Consider the following 19,489-nt stretch of genomic DNA (forward strand, 5'->3'; position numbering starts at 1 on the left):
TGCTTATTTGCTAAACAGAAATAATTGGGTTTTTCTTCTGAAATAAAAGAATAAAAATGCTTTGAATATTATTATATTTTTGTATGAATCGTTAAATTGAAACAAGTGATACCACGGCGGAATTATGAAAATGTTGAATGTTAACATAACAGGCTGCACTGAAAAACTGAAACGTTTTTTGCTTTCAACTTTTTTGCTTTCAACTACCCTAATACATGTGGAGCAGTGACGTGCGGTGAGGTTCATGGCTGGTGAGGCACTGACTCTTTCAGAGTCAGATTTACAAATATTATATTTTGACCTTAATCGAAATATTCGGTTATTTTCAAAAGCTTTTTTAGTCTGATGCTTCGATTCATTTTAAACAGAGGATACCCAAAATCTAAATATTGGATTGTTCTTTCTTAGTAAGATCCCATTTTCATTACAATTGTGGTCTTACCTTGACTTGAAGATGAAGTCCATGCTATCCTTCTGGACAACAATCTCTATTACTTTTTTGTAAAAGTCCTCCTTATCTCCCTCTAGTTTCAAAACAAAAGTCTAGTTTGTTGTTTGCGTCTACCGTCTCTGCGTAGAATAACAGTAGCAACAAGAACCTGTGGGCTCACGTGCGCCACCTTCAGTGCGGCAGAGGTTATGGCTGCCTCCCCTGGTGCTTTTTTCATTGCCGTTGTATGATGAGACCAGCGAGCCTAAATATCATATGAAATAAGTTATTTAGAGACTATGGATGGCGAGGATAAATGTAATAAAGGGCTCTACAAACATTACATTGGTGACCTACAGTGAGATGGTAACAGGCATGCGCTTAGGGCCCGCTTTCCAGCCAGTTTCTGTGGGGTGACGCATTCTGAGGTGAGGCAGAGCTCATCTGTGCCTCACCTCACCCCACAGTAAGCAAATGAGCCTGGCTTGAGCGCGCTCACAAAATAAGTGCCCGCGCTACATTAGTGCCCGCGCTCCATCAGTTACTGTGGGCTTACGTGAGGCAGAGCTCGTCCCTGCCTCACTCCTCATCGCTCCCATGTAGTTGTAGCGGAGCTCGGACAATTTGCTGATTTTGACTATAAAAAGCGATTGGAATCATACAGAAATCACACTTACAACACAGATCAGTGGAGACATTTTATTATTATTACTATTTAGTTTTTCTTTAGTTGTTTTTCTGTTACATTGGAGTATGACAGGTGAGGCTCTGCCTCCCCTGCCTCCTCTGACTGCACGTCGCTGATGTGGAGTCTGTTGACATAATACATTTATTTAAATTTAAATTTAATTATTTAATTAAAGTCAACGTTTCCTTTTTTTCAGTGTGTTTTTTAGGTGTGTAAATTGTAATACCTAATAACAGAGTGAATGTCTGTCAAACTTCCAACCTGTCCTGTTTTGAGTTTGCCTGTTTATACCATAGACTGTATATATAAATGGACGTAGGGTCCGTGACGTCACCCATAGGATTCTGCAGAGTTGCAGAGAAGCCCTTAGTAGGCGGAGTCGGCCACTAACGTCTCGACAGTGACGTCAGAGTCTAACTCCCGCCTGCTCCAGCCTGATCCAAATAAGGGCAAAGAGGCGGAGCCGAGGTGGGACCTGCTGCCACCGAGCTGGAAGTTCCAGAGCTAGCTAGCTAGCTAAGAAGCTAAGCTAAAGGAAACCTTTATACAAAAATACATGAAAAGTTATATGTTAGGTGTGTAGGGTTACAGACTGCTTAACAGACTTAAATTAGTGATGCAATGCTGAAATGTAAAAATGTGACAGTCAAAAAGCATAGGTGTTTTAATGCCATATTCACTTAATAACGCATGAACAACTTTTACAAATATTTCTATATAGTCTGTGTTGGTACATGTCATCTACATTGCACATTTCCTGCTGAAATACATGCATACCAAGTTACTGCGTGGCACTTTGGATTTGATAAAACAGTGTAGTTCCACTCGGTGGCGGTACTGAAGTGGGCCGGTCGGATAAGTCACTAGCACCCCCCCCCCCCCCCGTTGACAATTTACTAGCGGTATTTACTTGCTGTAACGAGGTGGGCCGGCCAGTTATAAACAACATGAATCGAAGATGTGTTGCTGTATTTTTGTGGTAAAATGCATTCATCATCATAATTATTCTATATATATAATTTACACAGTGCCTGAGAACGCTGGCATTTCTCCTCCTACTTGAAAGACTACGGAGGGATAGGGTCTGCAAAATTTGTTTGTATGTGTGTATATATATATATATATATATATATATGCTATATATGCTCTGAACGTTCCACTTCCTGCCTGCCTTACGGCTGCATCGCGTCAAAAATAGGATTCATCCTAATTTTAGAGGAGCCCTGCGCCGAGACGCTTCTGGGACGCTTCTGGGACGCTTCTGAGCCGTAACGCGCCGCGTGTGGTGGAATAGCACCCATTGACTAGAGTGGCCGCGATCGCCGTGAGCGCCGCGGCGCAGCCGTAACGCGGCCGTAACGCGGCCGTAACGCGGCCGTAACGCGTAACACGGCCGTAACTCGCCCCAGACGGACCCGGTGGAATCTAGGGGTTATATGTGAACAGTAACAAAGTTCAGTCAAAACATTGACAACTAAATCGGAGAAGCCGCTTGATCATGGAGGGCGAGGGGTGGTGGTGCATATGCTGCCACCCCAGTTGGCAGCTTTGTATTGAAAGAAAGGTTTTGGCTCATCGGACATTTATGAGAGAAAATCCCTAATGTCCGAGTCCAAGTGAATGCAGCACAAGACGCAAGCCTTGTAACCCCCTTGTCATTTGAACGGGACAGCGCAAAACGAGAAGCATTCGGTCTACAATGACAGAGAAGAGACTGTCAAGTTTGGCTGTACTCAGCATTGATTCAAAATGCACTAAAGCTTTGGATCTTAATAAGCTTGTGAGCAGTGGCGGACTGGCCATCTGTAGAATCTGGAGAATCACAGAACGGCACCGCAGCGGCACCGCAGCGAGGCTCCCCCCCAAGCTCCCCAAAATAAACTAATTTTGCAGACCCTATCCCTCCGTATTCTTTCAAGTAGGAGCCAGCATTCTCCTCCGGTTTACAGGCGCTGTGTAAGTTATATAGAATAATTATGATGATGAATGCATTTTTTTAACACATCTTTGATTCATGTCGTTTATAACTGGACTATTAACATTATTATTAACTTTGTCTGTACAAAGTAGCCTGTCCAGTAAATATGCCCAAATCAACAAAAACTGCGAGCCGGCACGCAAGATGCTCCTGCTTTTGAAACGCGCCCGGTGGGGTAGGGCTGCACGATATTGGAAAAAACTGACATTGCGATTTTTTTCCCCCTGCGATATATATTGCGATATGAAAAAATACAGGAATTGAAGAAAAGACAGTTTTTTTTGTCCGCAAACCATCCTTTCTTGAACTTTAATGCTATACAATTGGTATTTTTCCAACTATATTTAACCGGATGAAGGATTTTAGTCACTGACGGAGATTTGATTGTGATTGGTGGTTTGCTGTGTCACTCAAGTACCCCTAACATGAGAGCCGCGCGAGTTTTCCTTTTTTAGTAAGCAGCAAAATAATTGTAACATGACGTGTTTGAGTTCATTTGCCTACTTAATATCGCACGTCCTAAAAAAAAAAGTAATAATAAAAAAATTAAAAGATTATTTAAAAAAAATATATATATTATTTATTTTTTTATTTAGCCTTTATTTATACAGGTGTAAAATCTCATTGAGACACAAGGTCTCATTTCCAAGAGAGACCTGTCAGTGGTAACACTACCACACAAAGTTACAGACAGGCAGGACACTAAACACAGAGGCAACAATAAAATACAACATCGTAAAAAAAGTAGTCATTGAAATCCATATACAGTAGTCAGATATAGCAGGTGCAAACACCCACAGATGATTTCTCCAGCTTTTTTAAAATTAGTTTAAAATCCGTGATGGGTATCAAACTGGTCAGCTTAAGTTCCTGCTGAAGTGTGTTCCAGGTCGAGGGGGCAGAGTATGATATGGCTTTTTTCCCAAGCACCGTGCGAACTGAGGGGACGGACAGAGTGATGTAATGTTGAGATCGTAGGCTATAGCTGTACTGTTTGTGTGATATGTAAGTGGATATGTAGAGGGGCAGCAGTCCAAGCATAGCGGTATAGATGAATTTGTACCAGTGCAGTGATCTGCGCATTGATAATGATGTCCAGTTGACTAAAGAGTACAGCGTGCAATGGTGTGTGAGGGGTTTACAGTTGGTTATGAACCTCAGAGCCCCATGGTAGACAGCGTCCAGCAGATGAAGGGAGTGAGCTGAGGCGTTCATGTACACAACATCCCCGTAGTCCAAGAGCGGCAAAAATGTGGCAGCTACAAGCCGTTTCCTCGCACTTGTGGAGAAGCAGGCCTTATTTCTAAAAAAGAATCCCAGTTTTAATTTCAATTTCCTTAAGAGATTGTCAATATGTGGTTTGAAACAGAGATTTTCATCTATAGTGATGCCTAAGTATCTGTAGGTGTTAACAGCTTCAATGGGGTTATGCTGTGCAGACATGATGCAGGGAAGAACAGTTGGTTACCTTTTCTTATTGGAAAACAACATGACTTTTGTCTTATCTGAATTTAACACCAACCTAAGGTGGAACAGATGTGACTGAAAAGTGTCAAAAGCAGACTGCAGACGTTCAAATGCAAGGGCAACAGTGCTAGCACAACAGTACACAACAGTATCATCTGCATATAGATGTACAGAGGCATCAATACTTTGACCCACATCATTTATATAAATAGTAAAAAGGGTCGGTCCCAAGACCGAACCTTGAGGAACACCTCTGGGCACATTAAGAAAGCTTGAGGAGAGACCGCTGAATTTTACACATTGCTTGCGATTCGAAAGATAGTTTTCAAACCAACCAACAGCTTGGTCAGACAGGCCTATATGAGATAACTTCTGGCATAGAATGCCATGGTCCACAGTATCAAATGCCTTGGATAAGTCTATAAAAAGGGCAGCACAGTAGCTCTTTGCGTCCAAGCTTTCGACAATGTCATTCACTACTTTCAAAGCAGCCGTTACTGTACTGTGCTGCTTCCTAAAGCCTGACTGGTGAGGAGATAGAATGTTGTTCAAGCTTAAATATTCTTTGATTTGATCATTCACCAGCCTTTCAAGTACTTTAGCTAAAATAGAGAGCTTGGAAATTGGTCTGTAATTATTCATCACCATGGGATCACCACCTTTCAATAAGGGGAGAACATTTGCAGTTTTCCAAACATCTGGAATGACATTGTTTGTTATAGAAAGATTAAAAACATGACACAGTGGTTTGGCTATAATATCTGCAGCTAGCCGTAAGAAATAAGGGGGGAGATCGTCCGGGCCTGCTGATTTTTTGGGGTCTAGGCCCTTTAGAGCCTTACAAACCTCCCCAACATTGAAGGGGTTGAAGGAGAAAGTGTGGCTACTGGAGGCATGACTATTGGCGATGGAGGGAGATGATTTACCAAAAGATAATGTGTCAAACAAGGAACTGGACGCAATAAAATGTTTATTAAAACAATTAAGCATCTCTGTCTTATTTGACACAGGGGTGGAGTCAACAACAATGTTTGGAGGCAGCTCTAAGGAGCGAGAGCTGGCAGAGAGGGATTTTATGGCATGCCAAAATCTCCTAGGATCGTTCAAACTGTCTGTGGTCTGGGATAAGTAAAAATCGCTTTTGGCTTTTTTAATGGAAGCAGTACAGCGATTTCGCAGTTGACGAAAAAGAAGCCAGTCAGCCTCAGAGCCTGTCTTCCTCGCAGCAGCCCAAAGGAGATTCCTCTTGCGTAAGAGGGCTGCCAGATCAGAAGTGAACCAGGGGGTATAACGGCCCTTCACCCTGAACCGGCGAAACGGAGCATGTTTATCTAAAAAATAACTAAAACTGTCATAAAAATACTTCCAAGCATCGTCAACATCACCAATCAATAAAATACGATCCCATTTAAAATGAACTAAGTCATGAAGAAAGGCTTGCTCTATAAAGTGCTTAACATTTCTTTTCAGAACAACACAGGGTTTAGTACGGGGGATTTTGGTATCCCTAATAGCACCAACTAGACCAGGGGTGGGCAATTATTTTTTACAAGGGGCCACTTCAGAAACTCGAGCTGTGTTGGGGGGCCGAATCAAAAATAAGTTGAACTTAATTCTGCTCAATATACCAATACTGAAAAGGTGTTTTACAGTATGTTAAAGATAAGAAATGAATCAGCTTTATACAAAAAGAAATGAGTGCTTTTGATTTTAGTTTTTCAGTTAATTTTACTTGTTCAGTGAGAAAAATCCAGTCTGTCTTGGGCTTGAACAAGTGCACGGAAATCTGGTTCAATGTCTGAGGTGGATATGCGAAGGACAGCTGAGAGGTGATCATCAGTGATAGAGGATCTGTATCTGGATTTGTTGAACTTCATCACTGAGAATGTCTGTTCACATATGTAGGTAGATCCAAAGAGGACCATCATCTTCTGAGCACGTCTCCTGATGTGTGGAAAGTTCTCCTCTTTCAGGGAAGAGTAAAACTCAGGCAGTGAGACTGACCTAAAGTGCTCTGACAGAAGTGTGTCAGACTGCAGGTCAATGAGTTCAAGCTGAACATCACTGGGTGCATCATCCACATGGCATGTAAATGGGGAAAAGATCATGTTCATTTCATTCTCAACTGTTTTGAAGTCTTTAAATCGCCTTGAAAACTCACCATGCAGTGCTTCTAACATGGATGAGTACCTCTGGAGGTGATCAGCTGATGGTGTGGCTTCCTTCAGTGTTGGCAAGTGCGTGAGAATGTTGTCCTCCATTTGGCTTGAGAGAAGCTGCAGCTTTCTCATGAAAGCCTTCACTGCACTGTACATGTCATGCACAAAAAGGCCCTTGCCTTGCAGTTTGACATTTAGTTCACTCATTAGTGCAGTCACATCTACAGCAAAACCAAGGTCTGCCATCCAGTCTGCATCTGAAAGCTGTGGGATGTCGTTTCCTTTCTTCACACAGAAGTCTTGAATCTCTTCTCTCAGGTCCCATACTCTTTTCAGCACTTTGCCCAGGCTGAGCCACCTGACAGCTGCATGGTAGGGTATGTCACGATGTTCAGTCTCACTTTCCTCCAAAAGTGCAACAAACTGTCTGTGATTCAATGCTCTTGCCCTGATGAAGTTAACTATTTTAGTTACAACATCAACAACATGGTTAATTTTTAACACTGACTTACACAACACTTCCTGATGTATAATACAATGCAAAAATACCTATTTCTGCTCAGGGTTAATTTCTGTCACTTTATCCTGCATTCTCTTCAATAGTCCAACATTTTTCCCTGTCAGATTTGGACAACCATCCGTTGTCACACCTGCCAGCTTGTCCCATTTCAGTCCCAACTTTTCCACACATGCATTTACCTCCGTGAACAAATCACTCCCTGTTGTTGTACCTTTCATTGACTGCATGGCTGCCAGCTCCTCCGTGATTTTGAAGTCTGTAGTTATCCCACGTAGGAAGATGAGTAGCTGGGCAGTGTCACGTACATCGCAGCTCTCATCCAAAGCCAAGGAAAAAAAGTCAAAGTTGACCGCTCTGTTCTGCAGCTGAAGCTCCAGATTTCCCGCGATGTCCTCAATTCTCCTCGTGACAGTGCGTCGCGAGAGCGGCACTTTCTCAAATGCCTCCTTTTTCTCCGGGCATATTAGTGTCCAACAAACACTCCTTAATGAACTCTCCGTCCGAAAACAGTTTACTTTTAAGACATAACTCGTCTTGACAGCTGCATCTCTGGATGTGGAATGTTTTGTGAAAATGTGTTGTTGGCTTTGCAGTTTAGCTAGCAAAGCATCCGACCCCTTTGCCCGCTCTTCCTCAGACAGGTTCTTGTATTTATCTGCGTGTTTGGTAGCATAGTGGCGACTCAAATTGTACTCCTTGAACACAGCGACCTGCGCACCACAAACTAAACACACAGCTTTACCTTTCACTTCTGTAAATAAATACTTAGCGGTCCATGTCTTGTTGAAAATGCGGCATTCAGTATCGATCTTTCTTTTTTTGCCCTTAGCGGACATTTCGAGGACTAGCCGGCCAGCATCACCAAACATCAGCGTTTACGTAAATAAATAAAAAAAACAGCAGCTTCCTTTTCAAAATAAAAGCAACACAGTTAGATAAGTATTTACGCCATGCAAGCAATACAGCTGTGTTGCTTTTATTTTGAAAAGGTTGCTGTTTTTTTTCATTATGTTATAATTTATGATCAACCTCACACGGGCCGGCCAAGGCCGGCCAACGGGCCGGGTGTGGCCCGCGGGCCGTAAAATGCCCACCTCTGAACTAGACAATGATCACTTAGGTCATTAGCAAAGACCCCGGTTGCAGTATATTTATGGGGTTGATTAGTAATTAAAAGATCGATAAGAGATGATTTTTCTAGACACCTGGTGTTAAGACGAGTAGGACTTTCAATTACTTGTGTACAATTTAGAGACATACAATGAGCTTTAAAATCATCAGACACTGGTGAAAGCCAGTCCCAGTTAAAATCACCTACCAGGATGATTTCCTTAAACTGTAGTTGAGATAAAAGCTGCATTAGCGAGGATAATGTGTCGCTTGTAGCAGAAGGGGGCCTATAGCAACCAACAACAGTTAAAAACTGACCACCAGATAAATCAATCTTTAGTGCTAAAATGTCAAACTGCTTAACAGCAGATTTGGAGAAGATGACCTGTGCAGCAAGATTTTGTTTTACGTAAATCGCCACGCCACCACCTTTTTTTATTGGGGCGGTCCGAACGATAAATATTGAAGCCGTCAATTCCGACATCTTTATCCAATATTTTCTTTGAAAGCCAAGTCTCAGAAACAATAATTAGATCAGCTCCAGTTGACTCTGACCAAATTCGCAACATATCCATTTTGGGAAGCAAGCTGCGAGCATTTACATGGATGATGTGTAACCCAGACAGGTTCTTAAAGTCCGTCGGGGTATTACATGCCATTAAAGGACCAGGATTAGGCTGAATACCAGACAGAAGAAGAAGCAACATGATTAAGCACTTCTGCTTAAATTTTGTTATAGTCGGGAGACTAGAAGAGTTAGAAGAAGAATACTGGCAAAGGGCATCTGTAGGGTTTCCCACGGTGAAGGCCCCAGGAAAACAACAGATCTCGCGAACCCAGGGGCAGTAATTCAAATGAGAAACATTTCCAAAACTAATCACATGCGACAACCATCCATTATGTTCATGGCCCAGTGTGGATGTCACACCATCTGTGGTAACCAGCCGCGGGCGTAAGGAGTCTGGGTTGCCGATAGCATAGCCGCTAAAACTCCATGCCACGACAATGTTATTTAAAAAAACGCACGTCCTGCGATGTGAATATCGCGCATTCGCATATCGCGATTATCGTCATGACACGATATATCGTGCAGCCCTACGGTGGGGTATGACACTGTAGGAGGTCGGAACAAAACCGCGGCGCAGCCATAACGCTGCGCAGACGGACCCGGTGGAATCCCGGCGTTACACTGCTGTCAGTTTTTACCCTGACACTTCCCCCCCGACCCCACTTGTATATGTAGCAGTTCACTCACCAGCTTGATGTCAGATTGTGTTTGTGCCATTAGCCTACAGTTTCCATGGTTTAAAGGTCACCTATTAGGGGTGTAACGGTTCACAGAATTCACGGTTCGGTATGTACCTCGGTTTGGGGGTCACGGTTCGGTACGGGTTCGGTACAACAAGAAAAAGCAAAAAAAAGTCCCAAATGCATAATTCCAGGTTTGTTGTTATTTATTTTTGAACAGTGATGCAAGTTTCAGTATAAAAATAAGGAACTCTAACATTTTTGAATAATTAACTGTATTACACAGTTAAAAACAAACCACAAACAGTACCACACACACTCAGATGGCCATATTATCTATAATGGCTGATGTCAAGCAAAAAGGTTTCATCAAGCTGTAAAACTAAAATGAATGTCTTGAAAATATTACATAATAAATCATAAGAAAGTGTTTCAAGGGCGCATAGCCGTTGAAATATATATGCCAATAGCTTCCGTTATTTATTTTGGTCTCTCGGCTTTCATGTCTATTGGCTTCTTAAAAACAGCGGGGATAAGCTGTTGAACTGCTGTTGTCTTTTGCCGGGCTCCGGTGATTGGCAAATCTGGGTGATGCCTTCTGATATGATTTAGCATGTTTGGCGTGTGTTACCATTAGCATACCACACCGCTGTCGAACAACGCCGACACACTGTCCTCGTCCGATCCACCACTCGCACTCCATCGTTATTGTAGTCCACAGGGAACCCGACATTTTCCCACACAGCTGATTTAAACGAAGCAGGTGGTTCTTCTAGCTCCTGTGTGTTATCTGAAATTGCCATACTAACTTTTCTTCTTGTATTTTGTTCGTTTTGTTGTGTTTTCTTCTTGTACCGCCCCCTGGATTATATATAGTGTAGTGGATACTGCCCTAAGTGACAAACTTTTTTACCACTCATAAAAATAGGCGTATTCGTCGTGTGACTGCATGTGCCGAACCGTGACGTCCGAACCGTGACAGTTCGGGACGAATACGGATACCGTTACACTCCTATCACCGATCATGCAAAATGCACTTTGTGATGTCTTTTATACATAGATATGTGTCCCCGGTGTGTCAGGGAACTCATAAGTGTCAGAAAATACAACCCTCTCTCTTTTCCTCCTTACCCACATCTCTAAAAATGGGGGAACAACGGAGCTGATCCAGATTTGCATCCGATATGACGTAAACATCAGAAACGTTGCTGTATCAGAAACAATGCCCGACGTCATATGGTCTTTGTTTACATAAGCAAGCATCGCTAACACTCAGAGCTAACCTGTACTGGAGAGAGTGTGTAAAAAAGCAGGATATAAAAAGGTACTGAGAGAAAGCGTTTGTCCTCCATACTGTTTCAGAAATAATCCTTGATGTTGCATTGGAACATATTTTATGGCGTTTAATCACGGCAGCGTTTAGCTGAGAATCTGGGTAGAATTCTCCTGCATGAGTCTCTGCTCTCGTTTTTATAATTTTTTTTAACTAAGGACTAACAGGGCTGAAATAGAGGGGTATGAGGTATGGCTAGAATGGGTGATATGTTTGGTATAGGCATGTTTTTTATATATCTGAGACCTATAATATATGCCTAAAAATAGTATAATAGGAGACCTTTAAAGCCATTTCCGTCAGACAACTAATTTAGACAACTTATTAAAAGTTGCATATAGTTTGAGAACAAGAACCTAGCAGCAACAACATGAACGCAGCAGCAGCAACATGAACGCAGCAGCAACATGAACGCAGCAGCAGGAACATGAACGCAGCAGCAGGAACATGAACGCAGCAGCAACATGAACGCATCAGCAGCAACATGAACGCAGCAGCAGGAACATGAACACAGCAGCAGGAACATGAACGCATCAGCAGGAACATGAACGCAGCAGCAACATGAACGCATCAGCAGCAACATGAACGCAGCAGCAGGAACATGAACGCATCAGCAGCAACATGAACGCATCAGCAGCAACATGAACGCAGCAGCAGGAACATGAACGCAGCAGCAGGAACATGAACGCATCAGCAGGAACATGAACGCAGCAGCAGCAACATGAACGCATCAGCAGCAACATGAACGCAGCAGCAGGAACATGAACGCAGCAGCAGGAACATGAACGCATCAGCAGGAACATGAACGCAGCAGCAGCAACATGAACGCATCAGCAGCAACATGAACGCAGCAGCAGGAACATGAACGCAGCAGCAGGAACATGAACGCATCAGCAGGAACATGAACGCAGCAGCAACATGAACGCATCAGCAGCAACATGAACGCAGCAGCAACATGAACGCATCAGCGGGAACATGAACGCATCAGCGGGAACATGAACGCATCAGCGGGAACATGAACGCAGCAGCGGGAACATGAACGCATCAGCGGGAACATGAACGCAGCAGGAACATGAACGCATCAGCGGGAACATGAACACATGAACGCAGCAGCAGGAACATGAACGCAGCAGGAACATGAACCTTTTTACCCCCTTTTCCGTCCCTGCTAGAGAGCAGGGACTTTCGTGGGAGAAAAAGGTTCCTATTTCTGATTGGCTGGGCGGATTGCAAACCATGCCCCGTAAAACTCTCAAAAGGTTTTGTGAAGCCGCCATTTTATTATCCTCGCATTAGCATTATTAGCATTAGCATTAGCCCAGCGCACAAACGCAGAGAGACTAACTTATGGCAACACAAAAGAAAACATGGGAGCGGTGGAGATGAGGAGGTGTCGGCGTTCTGGCGATTTACTCAGAAGGCTTCAGTAGAAGCTGCTGGGAGTATGGTGCCTCTCCCTGCTGGCTGGCTATGGCCCGGCTGTTGCTCTGGAGGGCAGGGGGATTTGGTTTTGATAAACACCTGTTTCTGCTGAAGGCCCCTGCGCACAAGATAACTGGACTTGCTCCTTTTTACTGCTCAGTCATCAATGCCTTGAAGATTCTAAGTTTTACCAGACCACCCGACCCCCGGCCTGGGATGTGGCTGTTTGAGGAGCCACTATTTGACACTGGTTTTCTTTCTGGAACTCTTTTCTCTTCGGCCACCCTAAAAAACGTGTTCATTGAAGCGGGAGTGGTAAAACTTGGCCATTTGACGGGGGTCTCCACAGAAAAACTGGCTGAGTTGACGATCAACCCGAGTTCTGGAGAACCTGGTAGATGAGGTGTGGCAGTCGCTGTCGCCATCCCACCGGACTTTTGCTCTAAATGCAGATCTGGCTGACCGGTGGAGAAAGGGACATGAGTATGTCTTTCCTGCCTTGAGTGTGGGTCCTGCGGTGGGGGAATGGAGAGAGGAGGATGGTCTCCTGCTATCACTGGGGACTCTAACACCTGGAAAGTTCAGCTCCTGCAATGGAAAGAAGCTATATCTTAGCTGCGTAAAGGTGCTAAACCTCAGCTCGCTCGCAGGCGTCAGAGAGTCGAGGTGGACGGATGTGTTTGGCTTGGGCTTTTCCCCTCAGGGCAGCTGGCGGATCCTGCATAAATCTCCGGTTGAGAAACGGATGGCTGACATCCAATGGAGAATTATACACGGTGCAATAGCCACTAACAAATACAGAGCTCATTTTGACCCAGGCACAAGGGGGGGCTGTCCGTTCTGTTTTATGGCAGAAACATTGGAGCATTTAGTGGTATCCTGTCCCCGATTGGCTGGTCTTAAAACAATGTTACAGGGGTGGGTGGAAGGGTTCGGGGAGGTTTTCTCCATACCACTTTTTGTCCATGGCCCCAAATACATCCTGAAAAAGAGGGAAACCCTAGTATTGATGAATTTCTTGTTTGCTAATGCAAAATTAGCAATCTGGAAAAGTAGGAACCAACTTGCTGGAGTGGGATGGACGGATGCAGTGCTCTGTCTGAGGGGGCTGGTGGCAGCGCGTCTAAAGGCCCTGACACACCAGGCCTAAATCTGCCGTTTTCGTTAGTCGGACGACGAAGCGTGCCCTGTCGCCCAAACTCAATTTAGTGTGTCCCGCACCGTCAACATGTTGAATCGGCCGTGCGTCGGCCACAGGCAGTCGGACAAAGAAATCACTCTGATTGGCTGTTCAGCTAGCGAATCAGTGCATGAGAAGCGAAACGGTTGCTTGAGAATGTCTTCCACAAGCAACACTCCAATGGCTGATAGCTCCAGTACCGCACGAAACATGTTTTCGATGGATGAGAGTGAAAATGGAACGCACACGCTATTTGTTGTTTGTTTAGATCACGCAGTCTGTTCTTCTTCTCTGTCTTCCGGTTGTTGCCTCTTTTGAATGACGAATACACACTACCGCCGCCTGCTGGTAAGGAGAGTTATTGCCACTCATGCATGCGCAGTTCGTACGTGCTCGGCTGAAGTCTTTGCGGTGTGTTCCAGTGCGACACATGGCCAAGACGCAGGAGAACACGGCGACGCAACAGTCGGCGTCGGCGTCGGCGAGTTCTCTGGTGACTGCTTGGTGTGTCAGGGCCTTAACCCTTAAAGACCGAGCGAGCCGCCCGCGGCTTCAAAGCGTTAGCGTTCTAAAATGCTTAATAACTTTTTAACCGCTAATCCTATCCATCTGATTTAAAAAGTGAGGTAAAGCGGCGATTCTAGGCTTTTCGCTGGTATCACTATGTCCTTTTCCGGGATTCAGAGGCTCCGACGTGATCGGGGCAACGTCATCACATTGTACAGCCTTGATTCGTCAAGGAGACCCACGCGGCCCCTCCGTCTGAGCCAAACAGCAAAGGTTTTAGACTAAGTCCCACCCCCCTGTGTCCGGATAGGTTTAAAATGTAAAGGTCCAGGCAAACCTCTGCCCATGCTACCATCTTCTCGACCAATCAACATAGGTTGCTGTGTATGTTTTTGGCGGCGGGAGATAAACAATGAGAAACAGAGAGACGAGAGAGTAATACTAAAGAAGAGTAATTTTGCCAGCGTAAGAGAAATAAATACAACACGAGATATCTAGATACAGTCACACACACACACACACACACACACACACACACACACACACACACACACACACACACACACACACACACACACACACACACACATCCCAAGACAAATTCAAACCAACATGTCAAAACGGCGTTACACTACGGAAGAAGCCGTAGAATTTATTTTGTCCGGCGGACCGCTTAGCGATGCAGCGGTGGATTCCTCAGATTCTGAAGTTGACAGCTGGCGTGATGAAGAGGAGTATGATCACGGGATTGATCCCTTCGAAGATAAAAAGTGAGTAACTTTGCTTATTTCTTATTGTTTGTGTTGCATTTATCGGTTGCTATTTCTGTATAACGCCGAAAATAATTCGTCCTAAGAGTTTTTATAGTGGATGGCCATTTGCCGTAATTGTGTCATAAAGTGAAGTCCTGAGCTCAAGATTCAATATCAATAGAGGCTACTATTTATTTCAGTAAAAAATCGTCAAGCAATACCTTTCATTTATTGCCTCATTCCGCTTGCCCTCTTTGGTTGTTTGTTATAAGGTCTAATGTTATTATATTCATTGCATTACAATTCAGTTACTGATTCCATCAACTAGTAATGTTAGCAGAGGGATAAAGTGTGTATCAAATCAAAAGTTGAGACTGTGTTTAGAAAATAGATAGGATGACACTGGAGAAATAAAAGCAATAAAGGAAATAAAATAAATTCAGACATTTATATCTGTATATTTTCCTCCCTTTTATTTTAGTCCAGAGGATGAGAGAGGGGATGCACAAGCCACTGTCCCCATCAGTAGGCCTCCTTCAAACCGAGAGGGAAAAGAATGTGGCCAGGAGGGTGCAGCATCCAGAAAAAAGGCCAAACCAATGCCAGCCCCCCTGACAGTGAAAGGGAGAGGAAGAGGAAAAGGGAAAAAAACATCTCTGACCCCAGAAGAGCCAGGAGCTGTTTGGAACGGACCTGAGGTGCCAGATACTGCCCAACAACTACCACACTTTTGCCCGAAAAGAGCCCCTGGAGTCCAAGGTTTTGTTGGTGTGGAGTATACTCCTGCAGAAATATTTAGAATTTTTTTTAACAACAAAGCTGTAAATATCATCTGCAAGAACACAAACAAAAATGCTGAAAAGGAGCAGGCTAAGGGGAAAAAGTTTGTTTGGGAAGAGCTGCCGGTAAAATTCCTCATGTATGTCGGCCTTATGATGTTCATGGCACTTCTAAAACTGCCAAAAGTAAGAGACTACTGGAGGAAGGGATCACACCTAAGTGTTCTCTTTCCTGCTTCTGTCATGACAAGAGACAGGTTCATGGCAATCAGCAGAGCTGTACACCTGAGCGACCCAGACCATGATTTGGCAAATGACCGGAAAAAGGACACCTCAGAGTACGATCTACTCCATCGCCTAAAACCACTTCAAGCCACCATAAAAGAGGCATGCAATGCAATGTGGCAGCCTAGGAAAGAAATTTCAATTGATGAACGGATGGTGGCCACAAAAGCCAAAATTGGACTGAGGCAGTACATGAAGGCCAAGCCAACTAAGTGGGGTGTGAAGCTGTTTGTGTTAGCAGACTCCAGCAATGGGTATACCAACGATTTTTCCATCTATACTGGAAAAAGCCGCTTCATTTCAGGGCAGGGTCTCTCCTATGATGTTGTCAGTGGCCTAATGGATAATTCCTACTTGGGGAGAGGTTACCATCTTTTTGTAGACAATTTCTACACCAGCCCAAAACTTTTGACTGACCTATTTGCAAGGGGTTTTGTGGCATGTGGTACATTCCGCGACAATCAGAAGAACGTGCCTAAATCAAAATTGAATGCGCTAACCTCAAAGAGCCCCAGGGGCTCAATCCGATGGCTCAGAGAGAAGGTGCTTTTGTTTGTGAAGTGGATGGATACGAGAGAGGTGTCAGTGTGCTCTACAATACACCAAGCCTTCAATGGAGACACTGTCATCAGGAATGTGTATGCTAAGGAAACGGGGAAATGGCAAAAAGAAAACATCATGGCACCTCGTTGTGTGGTTGAATATAATAAATACATGGGTGGGGTGGACTTGTCTGACCAGCTCATCCAATACTATTCAGTGCACAAGAGGTCCAACAGGTGGTACAGGACACTGCTGTACCACTTTATAGACATTGCTGCAACCAACAGCTATATTCTGCACAAGGAGATGTGTCTGTCCTCAGGGTCAGTGGCCATGTCCCACGCCCAGTTCATGGAGGAGCTGTCTGCAGAGCTGTGTGGAGTCCTGAATTGGCAGCTTTGTGCCACCCAGAGGGGCACAGTGCTTGCCAGAGTCAATGTCCTGTGCAGACGAGGAGGAGGAGGAGGAGGAGGGGGAAGAGGGAATTGACTCATTTGCGAGACGGAGGTCAGGAGACACGGCAACAAAAGGTCGGCGAAAATGTGTGCTCTGCAAAAGACGTTCCATCTGGAAGTGTGCGCGGTGTGATGTGACACTGCGTCTTGTGGCTCACAGAAATTGCTTCAGCAAGTGGCATAGCAGCCGCACGTAAAACCTTTCGATTGACTGAATCAAGTCTGATTGTAATTTAATGTAAATAATTTAAGAAATGTTGATACATTTCCTTTGCTCTTTGTATATTTTTCTAATATTTTGTTTATAGTTTGAAGATCATTTGCTCTTTGTACATTTGCACTTTCTATATATTTATAATACTTTGTTTATAGTTTCAAGATAATTTGCACTTTGTTCATTTGCACTTTGTATCTCCAGCACTTGGAATTTGTTTCACTGTTTGTGTTTGTATTTAAATGTTCAAATGATAATATATTTCTCTGAAACAAGTTAATTTTGTTGCAATGTCATCTGTTATGGTTCAATGTTTTTTTGTTTACTCTCTCAACCTTTTTTTGACAGAAGAAACATGATCAGTCATTTAAATATGGAAATACATTTCGTTTTTATTATTCCATATTATCCTAGGTGTTTTTCACTGAAATGTTGTAATAAATAGCTGTAACTTGCTCAGGGAACATAATATGCAGATTACATTTCATTTGAAAGCCTAAAACATCTAAATGCAGCTTTATAAATAATAAAAAAGAAAATTCCTATGTTCCTGGCGGAGTAAACAGTAAAAAAACAACATTTGTACTGGCGTTTTTGAATGCTTTGGTAAATTCAGCCATTATCACACAAAGTTAAGGTAAAATGTGGACTTTAAATTAACCAGACTTGAACTAGAGGTTCTCCTGAATCAAATGAGGTAAGGCACTTGATGCTGACTGCTAGAAAAGGTTAGAACAGGTTAGGAGAAACAAATAAATACAGGAGAGTCAGGCAGGCGAAAATTCCGTCTTGGTCTTTAAGGGTTAAGGGTGGAGCATGCGTACTATACGCTGATCAATCATCTGCAGGGGTTTCTGGATGTGTGGGCTGTTGGGCAGGTTCTGTGCTCACTGGGGGAGAATGACTCTCTAATATTGAAGTTTTAAAGGATAGGTGTAGTTTTTGTTTTTAAAGTGTGTAAAAGAGGATGTCTTTAAATGGGTAAAACACTTTCAAATGATATTTATTTGGTAGTAATGAAAATCTGTTTATTTATTTATTTGATTGTGTAATGTATTAGGTTTGTTCCGACTCTTTTGCAGGGTGGGTGTATGTTTAAAACAAACAAAAATGCAAATAAAATGTGTTTTAAAAATAAAATCTTCTTCTTCTTAAATATATAACTAGTCCAGCTATTATATATATTTTAATTACACATTTATGTTTTATTCAATGTGAATGTCAAACAAAGGACAGGAAACCAAAGCATTTAATTTCACACTGGGATATTTGACTGGTCTCAATTGATATGTTTGTCCTCTCAGATCTTTGGTCCAGTGCAGTGCATCTTCAGCTTTAAGAGCCAGCAGGAGGCCATAGAGCGGGCCAACAGCTCCCGGTATGGCCTGGTGTCCGCAGTGTTCACAGCCAGCATAGACAGAGCTCTGTCTGTGTCTGCAGCCCTGGAGACTGGCACTGTCTGGTGAGTCCCCATTTCATTTGCCTTTGTATTTGTCAATAAAACAACATTTACATTTTATTCCAACAGCATCATGGGGCAAAATTCAGGCATGATCTGGTGAAGTAATGTAATGCATGATCATTATACAAAATGTTTCAATGTGTCGTTCTAGCAATTTTCTCTACTATCCATATTCACATATCAAACAATATGCACAAAAGGAACACACACGCAGAGATTAAGAAACAATATGGCTGACTGACTCCACTTGACAATACCACTCATAAAAAACTGAGGTAGACAAAGTTACCCTCAGCGAGCCCCAAGTGGTCTGTAATATCACGGCTGAGGGAAGAAATCAGCAAATTGGACTCAATAGCGTGTGATCACCATGAGAATAAAATCAAATGCTGCATTTTCATCCACAGCCATAACTGCACCATGTATCAAACATCAGTTATGGCTAACTTTAAGGTAAAATTGACATTACACACTGCCCGATATGTATTGATCAGCCTCAATCATACGAAAGCAAAAATGCAAACACGCAATGAAACTGAGATTTTTGTCACACAAAAACATACTCAGCTTTGTTAAAATTAAATGCATATTGATTTTGGTTCTCAGTTATTCTAACAAATGACATGTAATGTAATGTTAATTGTTTCTCTAACTTTAACGTTTTAACAGAAAATGATCTAAAATCTCTATTTTGTATTATATGTTTTACATTTTTCGACTGGCCTTCATTTCACTGCTGGTAAAGGGTTTCTTTATGTGATTAAAATGTGGTTTTGGCCATTATTACGTTTTGTGTTCTCTATCTTTGTTCAGGATAAACTGCTATAACGCCCTTCATGTCCAGACTCCCTTTGGAGGGTATAAGATGTCAGGCAATGGACGAGAGCTGTAAGAACCATCACTGTCTTCATATTTCAGATTATTCACTTATTCCCTTTGTGTTCCCTCACCATGTGT

The 19,489-nt window shown here is 43.1% G+C and overlaps 1 protein-coding gene across 1 annotated transcript in view; it reads left to right on the plus strand.

Moving 5' to 3' along the window:
- Window positions 1-19,489, plus strand: part of aldh1a3 (aldehyde dehydrogenase 1 family, member A3) — a 74,912-nt gene that overhangs the window by 54,488 nt on the left and 935 nt on the right. The window contains exons 11-12 of the mRNA XM_034141016.1: window positions 18,375-18,532; window positions 19,346-19,420. Of these exons, the coding sequence (XP_033996907.1) occupies window positions 18,375-18,532; window positions 19,346-19,420 (233 nt within the window). The remainder of the gene's footprint in view (window positions 1-18,374; window positions 18,533-19,345; window positions 19,421-19,489) is intronic.

This window comes from Trematomus bernacchii, unplaced genomic scaffold (assembly GCF_902827165.1).
Source record: "Trematomus bernacchii unplaced genomic scaffold, fTreBer1.1, whole genome shotgun sequence".
NCBI lineage: Eukaryota > Metazoa > Chordata > Actinopteri > Perciformes > Nototheniidae > Trematomus > Trematomus bernacchii.